At 34.9% G+C, this 21001-nt stretch overlaps 1 protein-coding gene across 1 annotated transcript in view; it reads right to left on the reverse strand.

Annotated features, from left to right (window-relative positions):
* LOC150075076 (acidic leucine-rich nuclear phosphoprotein 32 family member A-like) overlaps positions 1-20578 on the reverse strand; it is a 141477-nt gene extending 120899 nt beyond the window's left edge. The window contains exon 1 of the mRNA XM_090388271.1: positions 20350-20578. Coding sequence (XP_090244397.1) covers positions 20350-20397 — 48 coding nt within the window. The 5' untranslated portion in view covers positions 20398-20578. The remainder of the gene's footprint in view (positions 1-20349) is intronic.
* Positions 20579-21001: the final 423 nt, after the last annotated feature.

The following is a 21001-nucleotide window of genomic DNA, read 5'->3' on the forward strand; positions in this document are numbered from 1 at the left end:
ACCGAAAATGGCCAAAGAGCTTGCAAATCTGTTCTTTGGAACATAATACCATCAAAAGATAAGTCTCTATACATCCCTTCTTTGAAACCTTAATTCTTGGACGGGATGAACAGTTCTGCTTGGCATGCTCTCAAGTCATTTCCATTTTTCAGGAAAGTGTGGAGGATAATTCCCATGCTCCTATAGTAACACGTGCCATAATTCCTGATGAAGTTATTTAAATGTGTCGTGACAATCAAGCTTCACTGTTGATAAAAGACAGAGTCACCTTTGAAAGCTATGGTTGTTTCATCGTTTTTAATTTATAATATTTCGTATGTTTCAATTTTATATTTAAATATTGTTTTATCTCTTAACTCTACAGTTGTCAGTGTATTTTATTTTTACAACAAAATTTTATCATCTTATTTTATTATTATTCTATTTTAATTTATATTAACAAAATTTGACATATACGGTTGTCATATTCCATTACAGTTATTATGAGTCAGAACTTTCCCAACCCCAGAGGCCTATTTGAAGAATTAATCAGACTGCAGTGAAGTTTGCATAACAAAAATATCTGGTTTTAATTCTGTCAAATTAGAAGAAAAAGTTCTAAAAGTACAGTAGTGTCCCTCCAAGTGGATTAAACTGCATATTTAAATTCAAGAAGCAGTAATTATGTGACCATAGGGACACAGTACGTGAATACCAACAGTAAATAAACATAAATGCTGTTCATATTCATTTCAGTATGCCTATACAAGAATTTTTGCAAAGTTTGAATGAATATAGAAACATCTGTGACTAGCTCAGTTTGCAACATAAGTAATCCTCAGTCAAAGTAAGGTTACAAAGGAATCAACTCAACTGTCAAAACAATCATACTTGAGCCAAAGCAAATGTACAGTAAGAGTCCGAAAATCCGGACTGCTCGGGAACTGGGTCGATCCAGATTCTCAAGCAATACTTTTAAAATTGAAAGTTCAGATGGAATAAGGAAGAGATGACCAGGTAAATTTTGAGTTTATTCATTAGCAAATAAAGCATGCTTCATTTATCGAAACGAGCAGTTTTAAAGAAAAGTCAACACCTGACAAAGATGTAAACAAAAATTTTCATCCCAAAAAAAAAAAAAAAAAAAAAACAAACGTGTAATGCTTGAAATCTTGTTTAAAAATGAACAATGTAAAAGAAAATAGTGTATATAAATGAAAGCAGACGATACATATTTTATATAAATTAATTATTTGTTTTAGTTTATTGACGAAACATTTTAACATAAAATACAAAGTTCGAAAAACAAACAAATATTTATTCGTTCTTTTCGGCGATTTCTTTTGCACTGCTTGTGGATGGAACACTTGCAGCTTCTACTCTATCTGCTGCACTGATTGACGCTTCTATTGCTTTTTTTTAAATACTTTTATATCTCTTGTTTACAACTTTGTTATTTCTTTGTGATAAAATTATTATGCACCTTTTGTGCATGCATGAAGTCCTGAAGACTGAAGCTATGGTTCTGTTCCATAAATTTAATAACTGTTTCAATGGACTTGACTGCAGTAGCCAAAGATATCTTTTCTTCTTCAACTTTGTCATTTTCTTCACCAGATTCTTCTGAATAATTCTCTTTTATCTTATCAGGAGTTATAATGCTTTGAATAATTTCTTGATCAGTGAAAGTCGCTGCAAATTCAATATCTCCAATGCATATCCACTCTTATTTTTTTTTTTTTATGAGAACCCCAAACACGAGAGGTATTAGAACCTATAGTACTTAGTACCGTGCTTGGGTTGGAGGTTCAGAAGACGAAAGAAGATATTTGTTGATATTGGACTTGAACTTCTGTAGATTGTAATTTTCGGGAAATACGTATGAAGGAAGGTTGTTCCAGAAAACGGCAGTTGAAGGAATAAATGAGGAAGATGAAAAGTTGGTTCTGTGGGTTTTTATTTGGACAGTAAATGGATGTTGGCTGGTGGCGGCACGTGTTCGGACTGTTTTGAAAGAGTGAGCGGGAATTATAGAAGCCAATTCAGAAGAACAGTGCCCATGGAAGTATCTGTAGAAGAGGCATGCAGCAGAATCAGTGTGTCTATGAGAAAGCGAGTGGAGAGACTCTGTTAGAGATGAATCATTAATTAACCTAACTGCCCTCTTCTGAATGGAATCAAGAAGCCTGGGAGAGGTTTTGGGGGCACCACCCCAGATGTGGGAACAATATTCCATGGCAGGGCGGATTTGCGATTTATACAGAGTGAGCAGCTGTTTGGAAGAAAAGTAATGCCGAGAGCGAAAGAGAAAACCAAGTTTTTTAGATGCAGAGGAAGCAATATTTGTAATGTGCTTGTGCCAAGAGAGCATTAAGTCATCAGCATTAAGTTTGTGTAGAGGGTTGTCTTCCGTACATAATTTTACAGTTTCCATCAGTTCTTTCACTTCATATGCCTTCAGCTTTATGTGAAATCCTTCAAAATCTTCATTTCGATCAGATTGTAGATCTGCAAACATCACGTTCGGCCACACTCTTTAAACAAGTTACAGGCTTGACTGTGAGTGAAAATTTTGGCATCTTTGATTATAAAACTGCATTGGAATTCTGAAGGGTCGACATTCTTATGCATCATAAAATCATTTTTTTAGTGACATTTAAAGTTCCTAATGACACCTTGGTCCATGGATTTAATTTATGGTGTTACATTTGGTGGCAAGTAACATGCAAAAATATTTCCATAATCAGACACTAATCTTGATTCATGTGGGTGGACCCTACAGTTGTCGAGAAGTAGCAGGCACTTTGTATTTGCAAGCTTCCCCAATTTTCTCAAGTTCAGACAAACTGATGGAACAAAATCATGAACAAACCAATTGCGAAATATATTTTTGTCCATCAAAGCATTCTTTTGGGCTTTCTAGGTCACAGGTAAGTGCACAATTCCTTTAAAGGCCCGTGGGTTCTGAAATTTACCAATCACCAAAAGAAGTTTAATTTTATGCTGACCTGAAGCATTACCACACATAAGAACAGTTACTCTTTCCTTATTAAGCTTATACCCCATTGCATTTCGTTCTTGGTTTCCAGCCAAAGTTTTTGTGGACAAACACTTCTAGTAATCAGCTGTTTCATCAGCATTATAAATTTTATCGGCTATAAGGTCATAGTGAGATACAATTTTTTCAAATGTTGCACTATATTCTGTTACTGCTTGTGTATCATACTGTCTTTCTCCAGCAATATCTGTCTAATACCATGACAAGTCTTGAAATTCCTAAGCCATCCATCACTAAATGTGCACTCTGATTCAATGTTCATTTCCTCCTTAAAAGACCTTGCTTTGGCTATAAGCATCGTTCCAGAAATTGCCATAACCAAAAACCATTAGTACAACACTTTATCGAGATTCTCTAATTTTGGCTGATGTAAAAACTTTTTCTCTTAGCAATTTTATTGTAAGGCTCAGACAAGGCATGAATTCTAAAATTTTATTCTTTGCCTTTTTTTATATCGTAAATTGTAGATTTTCTGATGTTGTATGTTTCCATTAAAACAGTATTGCTCACACCACTTTCTAGTTTCTTAATTATTTCAAGTTTGTCAACTCAATTTCAACGTGTTCTTTCTCTTCACACCATGAAGTTTATCTATTTTAGGAGCCATTATTATGGGCTTGTAAATACGTATGCTGTATAGGGGTAAATAGAAAGAGTAGGACAAAAATTATAGCATTGCCACGGTTTGACTGCTCGTTTCAAAATGGCAAACGTGAGCTCGCTTATTTTTGCTGGGCATCTGTGGCACTCAGGCATGCGTGCGCAAACACAAAAGTCCGCTAATTTTAAAAAGTTTGTAAGTTTTCGAAAAGTCTGGATTTCTGGCATCCAGATTTTCTGACTTTTACTGTATGTAGAATAGTCATGATAGGAGGGTCTATATGATGAGAGCCCTGTCAATCAATTCAGCCTTGGAGAGATTGTGCAAGCCTTGTGGGGTAGAACTTTTCTGAGCGTGGTCTGTGATTGTTAACAGGAGAGATTGTTTCTACAAGGATGGGATACACTTAAATAGAAAGGGAGCAAGAATATTTGCCGATGCCACTGAGTCAATGTTAGGTGGGTCAGAAAACTGATAGAATGGGGAATTCACAGACTAATACATTAACAGCAGCCACACGCAGAGGTGAAAGTGATTCTTGCACTGCTTCTATTGGAATGAGTAGCAGCCTGAAAAGCGAGGTACTGGGGTTTCAAGGACAGCTGGGAATCATCGGGGAAAACGTAAATACATAGGTTATCTTAGAGTAGCTAAGAGTAAGAACAGGTGCATGTACACCAATGCTAGCTGTATAGTAAATAAATTTAATGAATTTCAGGTGCTAGTGAAGATATCAAAGGCTGATTGATGTTGGGATATCAGAGACTTGTTGTCACACAGAGATAAGGAATGCAGAATTGGAATTTAGGGAGTATAATGTCTACGGAAAGAGGGGTGATGCTGTTAGTTAAGAAACAAAATCTAAGGAAGTGAATCCAGTTAACATGGGTGTATGTCAATGATATACAGGAATTCTGCTAGCAGGGATAAGGGGGTGATTATCCCCTTGTATAAGGCAATGGTCAGGCTACACCTTGAGTACTGCATACAGGTCTGGGGGCCTCATTTTAGGAAGGATGTAGAGCTTCTGAAAGAAGTACAGAGAAGGGCAAAGAGATTGGTGAGCGAAACAATTCATTGCTGTTACCAAGAAAGGCTAAGTTCAGCAAATTGCAGTGTTTGGAGACTAGGTTCCTGCAAGGTGATCTAATTGAAGTGTACAAGGCCTTGAATGGATTGGGCAAGCTCAATGCTGATGGGGTTCTTCCTCCTCAGGTTACTCACCTGACATAAATTCAAATTGAGGAAAGACTCAATTTGAATAGATGTGCGGAAATTTGCCTTTATCCAGTGGGTGGTTGAAAGTTGGAACAAACTTCATATGTTGTAGTGGAGGTCAACAACTTAAATAAATTGAAGGCAGAACTAGACAAATGTTTGGAGTGAACAGACTGGGTGAAATAGGAAGGTTTTTTTTTTTTTTTGGCTGATACTACAAGAAACAAAAAAGCTTGCTTTCTTGTATCTTATGCCCTACTAATGCTAGTCAGTCAGTACTCCTAATTAACCTACCTTTTCCTTTAAGTTTTGGCATGTTCTTGGGGTCTTATTGGTCTTTATTTTTAATTTTTAACACAAAGTTTGACAAGTGGTATACCTACATTTTATGTGGAACAATATGCAGACTTATTCAAAGACAACTTGCAATTGGTAGAGAATGTGAATTATGCATGATGGGTCCATCAAGTTAGCCCATGATGTTTCAGATATTTTAAATATCTGAATAAAATAGCCAAAAGAGTATTGGCTATTTTACTCTATTTAAGAGTATTTGGAATCACCCTGTACACCAGCCACCAGAACTGCCCCACCATTAGATTACTTTTATTACCATTATTAGTACTGGCAAACGATTGCAAGGAAGCAAGCTTATATAGCAACAACAAAAGACCATCTCATCTGACAATGTCTAATTTAAAATGTATTCAAACTGCTGACTTCTATGACACCAGATGGTAGTTTGTTCCAATCACACTTTAGCCAAAAACAAAATTTTCACACATTTTCCTGCAGCCAACATTTTTCACTTTGTATCCCCATATATGCATTGACCAAGAAACTTAGAATACCATCACCAAGTTCATTCAATCCATTAAAGCCTTAAACACTTCAGACAGGTCTCCTTACTAGTGCCTATTTTCCAAGTGTTGCAATCTGCAGAACCTAAGGCTTTTATGGTTAATGTATACCATTGTTGACTAATCTAGTTGCTGTTCTCTTCACCAGTTCCAAGACATCCACATCTTTCTTACATGAGGCCACCAGACCTCTATGCAGTACTGAAGATGAGACCCTGCTTTACACAATGGAATAATTACTTTTGTCCCAGCTGGAAAAGTTCCTGTATATATCATTGACAGAACTTCATGAGCAGCACTGGAAGCTTGTCTACACTGCTCAGAAAACTTCAGATGAAATGATCCAACTTCTAAGTGTTATGATTTGGTTACAGAAGAATCATCTCATCTATCAAAACACTCATACCTGGGCAAAAGAAAACACACATTCAACTTATAGTTAGAGAAGGACACTATGCGGTTGTTTTCCATTAAGGTTATTATTATATTATTATATTAAAACCACTCTTATACCAACGTGAAAATTACTAATATAGTTTATTAGGCTGTTCGCCTACATTAGGTTAATGTTTCGCAATCTTACCGATACCCATCATCAAGACCAAATATTACAGTGATGATGACTAATTTTACAGCTTGAAAGCTTGAAGTACTGTTGACAATCAATTAAGATTCTTGGCAAAGCTTATTATCTTAGTACTCGCCTCTAGATCCGTATTGGGTAGGGTTAAATTTGCATAAAGGAAAGGCACCTACATAGCCAGGTGGGCAGTGCGTAGCACACGCTTCTTGATTAGACCAGGGTTCAAGCCCATGACCAGCAAATACGGAGAATGTGGAAAGGTCAGGGAATGACCACCGCATATCCCCGGAGCAATATGGCCTTTGTTGCTAATGCTCCTAAAAACCAAATAACAGAACGAAAAAAAAAAAAAACATAAAGGAAAGTAAAAAGAGTAAAAGTTTTCAATTATATTAATTGATTAATTAATTTAGAAACATGTCTCTGGGAAGAGCGAGTGCACCACCTTTTTCCTGGTTGTCATTTATAAATTATATGAAGAAGATTTGCAAGATGAGCTGAAAAACCAAGAGCTGGACGAAAAGCTTTCAATATCGCCATCAGTTCGTCTGATGAAGAACACTTTACCTTGACAAGATATGAAGTTTGTTTGATTGGTATTTCTGTTCAGTGACATTTTCTTTCTTTTTTTTTTTTTATTGTAAACTTTTAAAACAGTAAAAAAGATAAGCAAATCAATAACGATGAACACAGGACCCACAAATTGCACAAGTGAGATAAGTTTACGAATGACGAGAAGATTCTGAAAAGCCCATTTCACCATAACAGCGTAAAACTCCGTTATCACATATCTTGTGAATACAGCAAATGACAACAGTATATCTCCAACCAATAAACTAAAGTAAATGGGAAATACAGCTCTCACACATTTGACATTTTTAAGCTCCGTAAACCTGTATGTATTGCTGTGCAAGTCATTACGTTCAGCTTGGGGCCAGATTTTGCATTTACCAATTACCAAGTGTTACTTCGCAGACGAAATCATGCAATAAGCCAATGCAAAAATAGCGTTCTACTTGCATTGTTCCCTGATATATCAGTCATGTTGGAGCAAATTCGCGTTGCAAAACAGGAGGTTATAGCAGAACTAACTGTATTGTTTATCTATAAATACAATGAAATTATTCATATAATGCCATCTGCACCAGATGTCTTCAGTACTGATCTTGTAACCATTGCAAGGGGCCGATTTTATTTTTCTAGTGACTCACAGAAGTTATCAAATTTTTTTTTAATACAGTGTTTTTTTATATAGTCTGTTTTACAATCAAATTTAGAGGCACAATACACGCTGTACGAACAAAATTTCATTTATTATATTTTTTTTGTTTATATCTTACCATTCTCAAACCACCACTGGACGTTATTCATTACTGTATATAAGTTTTATTTTTGTTTATAGTGAATCATAAACTGGGGGATAAAGGAACCAAACATTTTTTTATCGCAAGAAGAAATACACCAGAATTAAGGAAGCTATCGAAAACATTTCAAATCATGAATCTAATGATAATGAGAGTTTTGAAATTTGCATATTACCTCCAAATTTTGACGAGTTGACAAATTGTGAAGAATTTGATGAGGATGTTTTACAGGACCTTAATTCATTTCCAAAAGAAATTCCTAGTTCTATGGAAATTTCCTTTGAATATACCAATGAAGATGTTTTGCCTGGAAGATGATGTTCCAAAAGATAAAAGTGGGTGATTCAATGGTACATCTTGATTTCAACAAAGTAAAATGGCTGAAGAGACATTCGAAACAAATGAACATTGTTTTACAAGTGAGTAAGTGCTGTGAAAAATGACTTAAAAGTTTTGTCCCCACCAAAAATATTCGAAAAACTTTTAGTGATGAAATCATAGACTATATATGCGAACAAACAATAATATATGCTCGACAAAAAAAAAACAATCATGAATTTACTATTGCCAACAAAAAAATGCGGAAGTTTTATTGCAATATTGCTTTTGACAGGATATCAACAACCTTCCCCAAGAAAGAATGTATTGGTCGCGGGATGTGGACTTCGGTGTCGCGTACATTTATAATGCCATGTCAAGAGATCGATATCTAGAAATAAAGAGATCTGTACATCTGGCTAATAATGATGAAATTGGAAATTGTCAAGATTGGATGTACAAAGTTAGGCCAATAATGAGTATGCTCATAAAACAATTTTGCCAGTGGGGATTTTTTTCGCAAGGATCCTTCAATAGACAAGTCAATGTTGAAATATTTTGGACATAATCCAGCCAAACAATTTATCAAGGGGAAACCAGTGAGGTTTGGTTACAAAATTTGAATGGTAATAGTTCTGGGTATTGGTACACCTTTGAAGTCTATTGGAGAAAACCAACTAAACAAACCAAAAATGTGAAGAGTACACCTGTAGGTGCAAGTGTGGTTATTGATTTATTGGAACATGTGCCGGATCCATCAAACCACGTAGTTTTCTTTGACAATTATTTCACAACATGCTCGTTGATGATATTTTTGAAAAAGAAAAAAGGTTAAGAGCTACAGGAACTGTGAAGGGCAATGGAGTTCAATGCCGTCCTATAATGGCATCTAAAGGGGGGGGGGGGAAATAGAAAGAGGTACTTATGACTATAGATTTGATCCGTCAAACCACATAGTTTTCTTTGACAATTATTTCACAACATGCTCGTTGATGATATTTTTGAAAAAGAAAAAATTTTAAGAGCTACAGGAACTGTGAAGGGCAATCGAGTTCAACGCTGTTCTATTATGGCATATAACAAAAATGAAAAAAAATGGGGAGGTACTTATGACTATAGATTTGATGTCATCAACAGCATATTACATAAAATAGAAATAAAACAACATATGTGCTATTCTCACCAATTATGATTTTGTTGAACCATTACAATATGCAAAACGTTGGTCAAAAACTGCAAAAGTTAAGGCCATTGTTGAACAACCTACATCAATTTTTAGGTTCTATACAGTGGGACCAACTGATGAAGTTACCAACAGCAAATTCTAAATGAAAAGCATTCAAGGAAGCAATTTTGGAAGCTACTAGGTTTAGGCCCAAATGAATTTCAGATGTACTAATGAGACTCGTGGCAGAGAAGAAAATTGCATATAAATTATCAGGCTACACAGAAGCCTATAAATATAGCTGAGTGGTTAAGGGCTAGAGTGCTTACACGCGTTCCTTGAGTGGACCGAAGTTCAAGCCTGTGACTACTAAATACGATAAACATTTGTATTGACGATTTATTGTAAACTCTACTGACTTGATTGTCTTGCCGGAGTATAAACAGGAAATTTTATTTAATATAAGCTAGTCAGTAATCAAGTCACAAAGGAGGTGAGGAAAGCAAACACAGATTATGAAAAATCTTTGGCAAAGGATGCAAAGAAAAACAGCAAAGACTTTAGTTATATAAACTAAAAAAGAAAGGAGATGAACGAGATTGGTCCAGTTGATATCAATGGTTTGACTGTAGATGATCATTCTCAGATAGCTGCCAAACTAAAGTATTTTGCATATATATATTCTCACATGGGAGTTATTCGAGGAGAGGGCCAGATGTTTATCGAACTCTAACAGGGAGTTGAATGATTTTGTAATAACTGAGAGAAAGTGGAGGAGAAATTGTTAAACATAAGAAAGGCACCTGGAGTAGATGGAATCTATTGTCATATTAAAGGAGGTGGCAAAGGAAGTAAGCAAACTCTTAGCCATAATTATGAGAGCATCCTTGGACTCGGGGGAAGCCTCCACAGACTGGAAATGTGCAAATGTATCTCCAATTCACAAAGGGGAATCAAAGGGTGACACGAGTAATTGCAGTTGACTCACTAGTCAAAAAATAATAATAATAATTGAGAAATCCCTGTATTTTATTTTTGTTGGGAAATTCCCGTGTTACGTTCTGTGCTATTGAACTTGTACTTGTTGAAAAATCTAGATTTCAAAGTTTTATTACTATTGGATAGCCTACTAAGCCATCCAAACCTTAAAGTTATGTTCCTACCACCACAGTTGTACTGGGTTAATACAACTTCTTTCATTCAGCCGTTAGATCAAGGCATTATCTACCTTTAAAACTCATTCCATCAGAAAATCGTTACAATGGATTTTGGAAAACATTGATTCCAAATCTATTGAAGTAATGGAGGCACGAAAACATTTCTCAATTGTGGACTGTATCAGAATCATAGCTTTATCGCTGAAAGAAGTAAAACCATCAACGTTAAATGCGTGTGGAAAAATGTATGGCCAGAGTCAGTTCATTAATGAAACTTGCTACGTCGGTAGGAGGGGAAGGTTTTGATGATGATGACTACTGAAGCCCTCATGGGTAGCACAGTTCATAGAATCCCCTTCCTCCCAACACCGGCTGGAAAACACCAGTTCGAATCCCGTTGATGAAGGGAGGAATTTTTATGGGTCTTTTTCCCAACATGGTTGAGTTAGTCGGGCTCAGGCAAGGGTAACATGGTTTTTTCTCCCAGAAACTCTGGTTTTTCGTCCAACAAAACAAAAAATTGACCTAAGGACACACGCAATTTATAGACAATATACACAGAGTAACATGACCTTAGTAGCCGATACTCCTAAAAAAAAAGATATGATTACTAAAGACATTCAAGAATTTTACTGGTAGAAAAAGAAGCCGGCATAGCAGATTTGGTGCAAATGGCATCAGAGTTAAAATCAAATCAATTCAGATGATGATATCGCAGATGAAAATTCTAAACTTCCAAAATTTTACATTAAAGAGCATAGAGGAAGGCAAAGTTAGCCAAGCAATTAGAATCTTATTTTTTGAATGAAAGGAGCCCAAAGTTCAAAAATGTTTAGTTCTATATGATGAAATTGACAAATTTATCAAGCAAAAAGCAAACAAACCCAAATTACTGATTTTTTAGAGCAGAAGATACACGAAATCTAGAATGGTGTATTTTAGCTTTTGGAACGTAACCCCCCCTTTTTGTACTTTTTCTTAGTCCCATTTAACATGGTTTCGCACAAACAACATTTTACAGGAACCTAATAACCGTGTTATAGAAGGGTTACCTGTGTGTGTGTGTGTGTGAGAGAGAGAGAGAGAGCTCGTACTGGGTTTTCTGAAAAGAAAATTCAAAGTTTTATGTTTACAACTAAACTTTATTCTTATTTTTACATAAATATATAATAATAACTTTATTTATCATCAATTTGCTATACATAGAACGAATAATTTGACCAGTTCCAGAGGATCGTTTTGCAGACCCCAGTTTGGGAACTACTGCTCTAATTCATTCTTACAGTAGTAGCACTATATATATAAAGCCTTGAATGGTTTGAGCATGCTTTATATATATAAAGCCTTGAATGGTTTGAGCATGCTCAATGCTGATGGGATTCTTCCTCTTGCTCAGAATAATCACCTGAGAGGGCATAAATTCAAATTGAGGAAAGACAGATGTAGGATAGATGTGCGGAAATTTGCCTTTAGCCAGCGGGTAGTTGGTTGGTGGAACAGGCTTCCATCCCTTGTTGTGGAAGTTGATAGCCTAAATAAATTTAAGGTTCGGCTGGACAGGTATTTTGAACGAACTGAGGGGTGAAGTGGAAGTTTTTTTTTTTTCTTTTTTTGGCTGATGCTGCATACGCTTGCTTTCTTGCATCATATGCCTCTACTAATGCTAATATTATAGTTACATATTGAAAGACCCATCACCGTGGTCTTACAGGTTCTGTTTTTATTAAAAACTTTCCATCTAATCACCTACTTTAAATGCAAATAATTCCATCCTCTCAACTGTTTTGCCAAGAGAGGAAATTCCCTCCTAAGGAATTTCTATTCTGAATGTCATCCTCTTTTGCCAAAGTAAATTGTACCAGAACTTCCAAATTTAAAAGCAGGGACACAGAGGTAATTATCCCATTGTATATGGTGTGTACGTATCAGAGATTACCAATTTCTGTACTATGGTTCACATCCAGACCACCAACAATTTTTTGTAGACTGAAAAGAACCTGAACTTAAGTGAATGAAATAATTTTAGCTTTACATTTTTGTGAGATCCCTTTATTTCACGTGACATTTATAATTAATCATACCTTATAGTGAATGAACCTTTCTCTTCGTTCTATAATAATAATAATAAAAAAATTCCCATAACATTTAGTTTCATTAATTTTATACCAAAAGGGGATCTGAACTGTAATGAATAAATTTTTTACTAATACTGACCAAGAATAAAATTAGCCGGTAACCCATGATACAGGTGTGTACATGACTAGGTGGGTAAAATGTAAACAGATCCTCCTCAATCTGCACTACACACTCTTAGAGTTATACTAAACAAGCACTTAAAGCGCAGCATTGGAAATGCCTTTGAACACCCAGTTTTAAAACTATACAGATGCTTCTAATGGTGAACTGAACGACATTAGCTACTATTCAATGCCTGCTGACACTGTGACAGGCACTGAAAGTGCCAATGACTTGGCATTTATATTGCCTGAGGAGAAATTTTCCCCATGCATGGGGGTGGTTGACCTTCATTCGTTTGTTATCATTTGGAGAAGATGATTTTTTGACACCAAGAAATTTATTTGTGAGATGGAAAGGAGGCCTGCCTTGTACAACATGGCATTAAAGTATTACCCCAGAGGACTAACAAAAAGGTTTTAATAAAATTATGTGACAGAAAGTAATAAATAATTTAAAAAATCTTTTGATTGCCATATACATTTAATTCGAATTCATTGTACAGAGTTTCTTATTTTCTACTAAATACTAATACTTATTTTAAAAAAATAGGATAAATTTTATTGTAATTATATTCTAGTATTTTACAATGAAAGGCCACTGACACCAAGAAATATGTAGAAAAAGAATCTCTTATGGCACACCTAAAGACCACCCTCCAACAGCTGTCGTTTCCACAAGTTAGGCCTGAAGTAGATGAGTGGACCAAGGTTCGAGCCCGTGACTGCTAAATACAATTAACAATTTGTATTCATTGATTTATTGTAAACTCTACTGACCTGGTGTCGTGTCAGAGTATAAACAAGAACATTTTTTTTTTAATGTCTTCAAAACATATCCATCTCTTCTCACAAAATTATGCAATATGCAACTATTTTTTATTATGTCGATAGCAGAATGGGGTAATATGCTAGAGTGAAAAATGAAAACTTATTGCTCAGTATTCCAAACATGCATTCTACAAGTTGCCTTGCTCGAGTTAATCCATAATTGAATATTCTTTGCTCACTGCTCAAATTTTTTGATGGGTATGGTAATATTAAATTTTCAGTCAGTCTAAATCCTTCACACCTTACAAAAACAAATGGCACTGCTGGCTCTTCTCTTCCAGAATTTGAATTTATAAAAAAGTTCGAATCACCATCGCATCCATAAGCACCAATGTCTATTGCAGTGAAACAGTAGTTTGTATTGATTTCTGCATCAGGTATCAAATTTTGCAATTTTTTCACTAATTAACATGAACAGTTCATCAAAACTCTGCATCAACATTCTGTAAAAAACTTTTCGGGAAACCTCCTGTGTTTCAAACAATATAAAATTGTCCCATTTTTAACCTATTTGAATTTGCTGGATTAATCCACCATAATCATTTTCTCTTTCTACTCTCAATCAACTGTATACATAAATGCCCATTACATCCAACTTGAACAACATCCATCTTGCTGTTTGGGGGCATTTACAATGCCAGCTGATACTGCCATTTTAAATGCATCTGGTATAGCCCTTAGGGCCCATCCACATAATCTATAGCAATAATTGTCATATTATTTTGTTATGGTTGTATTGTATGATCTGACTGACCTTACAGGAAAATATTTAATGCTCACAACTCACTGGTTGAAGATTATCAGTTGTTACTTTTTGTACCTTCTTATTAGTGTCTTTAATCACATGTGTTGCAGTGTGTTCACTTGGTTTTTAGGGAGGGAGGGAGGAGGGGCAGGTGTTGTTTATACGAAGTATTTAACGAAACATGGACAATCAATACCATTAATCCAAGTATGATGCATATTTCATTTCATCTTCAATTATTAAATGTATGTACTTATTTATAAAAATACCTATACTCATAGCTAAATTATATGAAATCCATTTATTTGTACTTGTTCTGGCAGGGAAAGTGAAATTCATGAAATACTTTAAGAGGATATAAGATATAAAATTTAAGATCCTATGGACTAATTAATATTGTTCATTTTGTATAAACTGTGAAAGTCTAAGAGAATATGCAATATAGTTTATATTGCTCCATTTTGGTTGCGTTGTGGAACACTTTTCTTCACAAGGGAAGATATTTCAGTTTTACATCTGAATAATTAGATTACAATGTTTTGGTGTCATATTTTTTATTATTAGGTGAATTTAATATTATATTCATCAACATCGTCAGCCATTTTCAATCCACTGCAGGATGAAGAAGGCCTCTCCAGCAACTTTCTAGTTCCTTCTGTTTTGTGCAACAGCCATCCATTTACTACCCACAAACTCATGAATTTCATCTGTCCATCTCCGTCTTTGTCTTCCAGGTTTTCTTCTAGCTCCTCTTGGGTACCGTTCTGTTATTCTTTTAGTCCATCTGTCATCATGCCCAAGACCATTTTAGTTTTGATAAGAATGTCCTTTACTTGAGTTTGCTGTCTAATCCATGTGTTTCTCTTCTTATCTAACAGTCTGATTCCCAATATAATTCGTTCCATTCTTTGCTGTGTAGTTCTCAGCCTCTCTTCCATTCTTTTGGTGAGTGCCCAAGTGAAACTTGGGCACTCACCAAGTCATGGTGGGTAGTATACATTGGTTCATTTTTTTACATTTCAGACAAATTGGGATATTGCTCCTCAGTATGTGACCATATTTCCTGAATGCTATCCATCCAAAATTTATTCTTCTCTTGACTTCCAGCCATTTATCATTGTTACAGCTAATGACTTGGTCCAAGGTAAGTATATAAATCCACCTTTCAAATTTCTACTCCTTCAGTGATTATATCCCTTTCTGTGGCATACTTGTTCATCATTACTTTTGTTTTAGCCAAATTCATCCTTAGTCCAAAATCCTTACTCATCATCATCATGAACTTGGTCCAGCATAGGTCTTTTAAGACCTGTTCCGTTGTAGCTCTTGGAGGTGGTCTTGATCTCGCCATTGTTGTCTTGGTCAACTAACATCTCTCTTGCCTGTAGGTTTATAATTAAAGGCTAATTTTGGGATCCAGTCTGGGTTCATTCTTTCTATGCAGCTGATCCATTTTTCCTGATACCGTTTTATGTCATTTACTATGTTATCTACTTTTAATTTCTCGTGGGTATCTAAATTTCTTTGGTGGTCTAGCCTTGTAAAGTCTAATAATGGTAAAAATCTCATTTGTGCTGCTTCTAGTTTGTGTGCATCGTTCTTATTTATGACCTAAGTCTCACAGCTGTAGAAGGGCTAGTTTGGAAGTGATGTTGTGCAGTCATAATTTTGTTTCAGTTGTCATTTGTTTACCGAAGTGGCATTTAATCGTTCCATTCATTTTATTATATTTTTGTAGTTTAGTGTGGATGTCTTTCCCTTCATTTGATATTAAATTTCCCAAATAGGTGAAGTCAATATTTGTTCTATTATTTTAACATCAATAACAATTTGACTCTTAAGTTTTTTCCATATAATCCACTGATTTTGTTTTTGAGGTGGAGATTTTCATCTCATACTTTTTACATATTTTATTAAGTTAATTTGCTGCTATCTATAGTTCATCTTCGGATTTTGCAATTATTACTTGATCATCATCATATAATATAGTTTGGATTTTATTCCTGTTGTTCAACTGTATTCCGTTGTTAATTGTTTGTTTCCATTCTTTAAGAATTTTATTGATGTAGATATTAAATAAATTTGGTGATAGTCCACATCCTTGTTTCACTACTCCTTTATTGGTGTTAATTGGGTCTGATAGTTGGCCATTAGAATATTTTATACAGACTTCAGTTTTTATATAGGCTTTGGATCCCTTTCCGGAATTGGGTTGGGATATTTTCTTCACGTAGAATCTGCCAAAGTTTTTTCCGGTTTACATTGTCACATGCTTTTTCATAATCAATAAACAGCAGAAACGTTGGTAAACTGAATTCTCTTCTTTTCTCCAAAATTTGTTGTAGTGCTTACTAACTCTGCATAACTGATTAAGATTTTCCTCTAATTCTTTGGGATCGTGGCTTCTGACCACAATGTCATCTGCAAATTGTAAATGGTTTAGGTACTCTCCATTCACATTGACCCCTTTCTGCGACCAGTCTAATGTTCTGAAAGCTTCCTCAAGGGCAGCAGTAAACAACTTCGGAGATATTAGATATCCTTGTTGAACTCCTTTCTCAATTTTAAATTTGCTACTGTCTTTGTCTAGTCTAATAAAGGAGGCAGTGTTCTCGTATATTTTCTTCGAAATCATAATATATGGGGTATCCATGCCTCGTCTTTCCAGTGCCCGAAACACTGCCTTACGCTGTATGGAGTCAAATACCTTTTCATAATCCACAAATGCCAGGCATAATGGTGTTTTATATTCATTCATTTGCTAATATAATAATATTATATTATTTGCCACAAATAAAAATGGATTATTATTATATTAGTATTGAAGAATTGAAGAATTTTCTTCAATGAATGTCACAAGGGAATTAAAAAAAAAAAAGAGAGATAGACATTGTCATGTTATTATTTCATGTTCGCATTATTTATTATGTATATTGGACAGAAATAATAATTATTATTATTATTATTAATTGTACAAAAAAAGTTAATTTCAAAGTGATTTCTTAAATATATTATATAAATTTGTTCTGGAATAATGTCCAGGTTTCATGCAATAAATGTATCCATCAATTAAGTTTGCCAGTGCTTAATATTTTCTTGTTTCTATTTAGAGGGTGTTGCTAAATTTTAATTAATTAGCATTTTTGTAAATTTATATTTGTTTTTTTTTTTAATTAAACTGCCATTTCTTTTAAATTATATTAGGAGTGTATTCCTTCTACAATACCCCTTATCTCACCCCTTTGTTTGTTATTCGTTGTTTCCTATTCATCACTTACTTTTCTACCCATATGACTACCATATTAGGTGCCTCCGTAGCCAGGAGCAGCAGTGCGTAGCACACGCTTCTTGATTAGACCGGGGTTCGAGCCTGTGCCCACCAAATACAGGGGATGCAGAAAGGTCAGGGAATGACCACCGCATATCCCCTGAGCAATATGGCCTTAGTTGCTAATGCTCCTAAAAATCAAAATAACAACAACTACCATATTATTATCTTATATTCAAATTGTTTTTGCAACATATGGTAGTCAATGCTTTGCAGCCACCTATGTTTGCTAAATTGATTTTTTTTCTTTATTTAGTTAAAGCTGATTTTTATGTTACATAGGAGCAGGTCTACTAGAGTACCACCGTGAAATCAAAGATCCTCATCCTGGTTCCCTTGGCTAGAAGAATGCCATATCCAACTATGTGTGTGTATTTGCTGTTAAAAAGAATGATGCTCATATCAATAGAATTTGTCAAAGGACATGCAGGATAGATTCAACACTATTACATGCTAATTTCAAGAGGATATCACTCCTACCAAGCAAAGAATAATGTTGCACTGTGAGAAGAATGAGCTAAACAGGACCAGTCTTCTGGAATGTGCCACAGACTGAAGCAATTTCCTATTTCTTTTTTTAGAGCCTACAATTTTAAAAACTTTTAAGACTCACATTTACAACAGAGAGGCTATGACTCATTAAAATTAATATTTTATACTAGTAGATTATGATATGGTTAATGTTCTACATACACGTTACTGCTTTTCTCTCAATTTTCCTATTATTTCTTTAATAAAAAGTGTTGCTGCACAGAAAAAAAATTTATGAAGGAATGAACTATAACCATTCTAAAATAAAAATATCTGTGAAAGCATGAAAAATAGTCACTGTTTATAACAACGATATTTACAAAAATAATTTCCTAACCAACTTTAATTGTAACCATAGATAATTATTTAGACATGAGTCATTAGTTCCATTACTGAACTTTTTCTTACAAATCGTTGGCCGACAATGGCAAGCAAGGTTTTTTTTTCCGCCCTCATTTCATAAAGGAGCATTATGTTTTTGCGTAAATGCTTCATGTTAAACTCAACCACCAAAACAAAAAACGGTGTACAGTATTTTACTAATAATCCACTGACGATCTTCTTTCTTATATGTTGGGCTTTTCACAAGGAGACGTGTTCTGTCCCGACTTTCTCCGATACGCTGCACAACTCACATAACACCACATACTATTGGATAAAACTCGGCCACAAAGGACCAAGAGAAAGATCGCAGTTAGCAGCCACCATATTCTTTCTATCTGACGGTGACTGAAGCATTCGGATGAAAATACCAACAGAAGGCAGAGGATTCGTAACTTTAAGAATACAATATAGACAATAATAATAAATTACTGTGACAGAAATATCGTACTATCAATTAATTTTGCGTTGTGTTGTTCGGTATTTCGTTAAATGCCTACAAAGGATGCCATATTGGAGATTACGTCAGTGCCTTCTACCTAACTTTTACTACCATGAAGGACAACATCGTGAGCCTATCTACGGTTCCGACACAAAAGAGAGGGTACGTTTTAGATAAGCAAAATAAAGCGCTAGCAGTGTTGTTCTCTAATGACTTATGAATGATAATACATACTATCCATATTCAAATGCTAAAACAGTCACTTTTGTTTAGCAATTTCACATAATGAAAATTACACGATTCCAACTCGGAACACATGAATTTTTCTCAAAAACATGGCGGCAGCCTGTTTGAAGTATATACGGAAACTTGAATCTCTTAATTGATATATATCACAATACACTGTTTAAAATCAACCGTATACCACCATTGAAAAATGCTCTCGTCATATTTATGGAAGTGGCGGTAAAAACGCATTTTAAAATCAGAGAAATAACACACTTGCTGGGATGTCTTCCTTATAACTGCTGCAAAAAAAAAAAATTAACACAAACACGTGTTTAAATTTTATTTTAAAATGGGCTGTAACAACGTGAATAAATACTTCTTGTTCATTTAATACTAACAATTACATGTTTTATGTTACAAATTTCAATTAAGTTTTCATAGAAAACCAAGAGCGTGAAATGGCGTTTTACGGATGTAAGCGAGAAAGACCCATTTCGCTGCATACAGTACTCTTCAGTGTCGTAGAAACTAAAGTTGAACATGTTTCGTGGCTACCCATTATCAACCATGATTCTTTTGTAAACAGAAATTGCTAGATTCCATTTTTTTTTTTTTTTGGAACAAAGATCACATTCAGCTTTTATCATTTTCACCAAGATTAGGAAAACGAAACGAAACAGTGTCTGCTAACATGCTGTTCATCCATGATGGCTAATATGAATTTTAACCTCTTGCACTTTGAGTGAAATTAATAAATGTTATATTTCCATAGTTTTAACATTTCGGTTCAATGTAATTAATATTCTTTATTTGGCTATTCATCTTAAATAGATGTTCCGAAAATTATGGAGCTAAACTGGTAATCAATCTTACATACGTACTGTAAATTGCACTATGTTTTTCAAAAAAGTAGATTACACCTTTCTTGAAATCATTAATTTCAAGTAATACAAAAGAAGACCTTACATTGTGTGCCATGCGGAACACGAATTATGCCATGCGGAACAGTTTCATAAAACACGTGCAAAATGTGTGCATACAAAAAAATATATATGAACATATATATCAAATGCGTGGATCCCATAAACATTTACACACATATATACAACAAAAGTAACGAGGTTGGGTGGTATGAAGAGCTAACAGTCATTCAGTTTGTCAGAGAAATTATCATGTGATGCTGAGATGATTGTGTTTATAACTCGTTTGTTCAATTTCACTAACAAAAAGAAAGTAATCTTGTATCATTATCAAGAACCAAAAGCGGAAAAAAAAAAAAAACATAAGCAGCATATAAATGATAAAACGAATCTCCAAAGGACTTACCTGGGCTGGATTCTTTCCACGTTTTTCTAAAGCTATTCTCTTCTCCATTTCCTGTTTCTTCGGATCAACTTCTTTCCAACACAAAATTAAATACACCAGAACCGCACGCAAGACAAGCTCTGACTGAATCTGCTCCTTACGGTCGCCACGATGAAAGCGCGGCAACTCCAATTGCTCTTAGAGGGGTATTGAAATGTAGAATTCCAATAGCTGCCGGTGTGGCGCGTTCTTTGGCTAGTTAAATTATTTATGAGCGGTTGTTCAAACTAACCAATAGAAGTACGCGATTTTTAGCATCGTAGTTACACTTGAAAATTAAAGCGAATAAATAATAATATTAAAATAAACCCAGTCTTTACTTTTCTATTCTCTCTTGGCTATATAGTAACTCATTCATTTTGGATTCAAGTCTATTTTTTTTAATAAAATATTTTTAATTGCACTACTTTTTTATATGTCCTAACTCCACAGTGGTGGAAGGATTTAGCGCAGCATTTTTTCAAGATAATCTTTTTATTCCACCTTCTGACCAATAGCGTTTATCCATCTTTCTTTCCTCTCTTGATTGTAGACCCCGTGGTAATATCGTTTGGGAGGCACGTGTTTAAGTCTCCATTTTAGCGGGAAATGTGCTTGTAGCTGTATGCATGTC

This window comes from Mastigoproctus giganteus, chromosome 14, assembly GCF_048544385.1.
Source record: "Mastigoproctus giganteus isolate SK-2022 chromosome 14, ASM4854438v1, whole genome shotgun sequence".
NCBI classification, from domain to species: Eukaryota; Metazoa; Arthropoda; class Arachnida; order Uropygi; family Thelyphonidae; genus Mastigoproctus; species Mastigoproctus giganteus.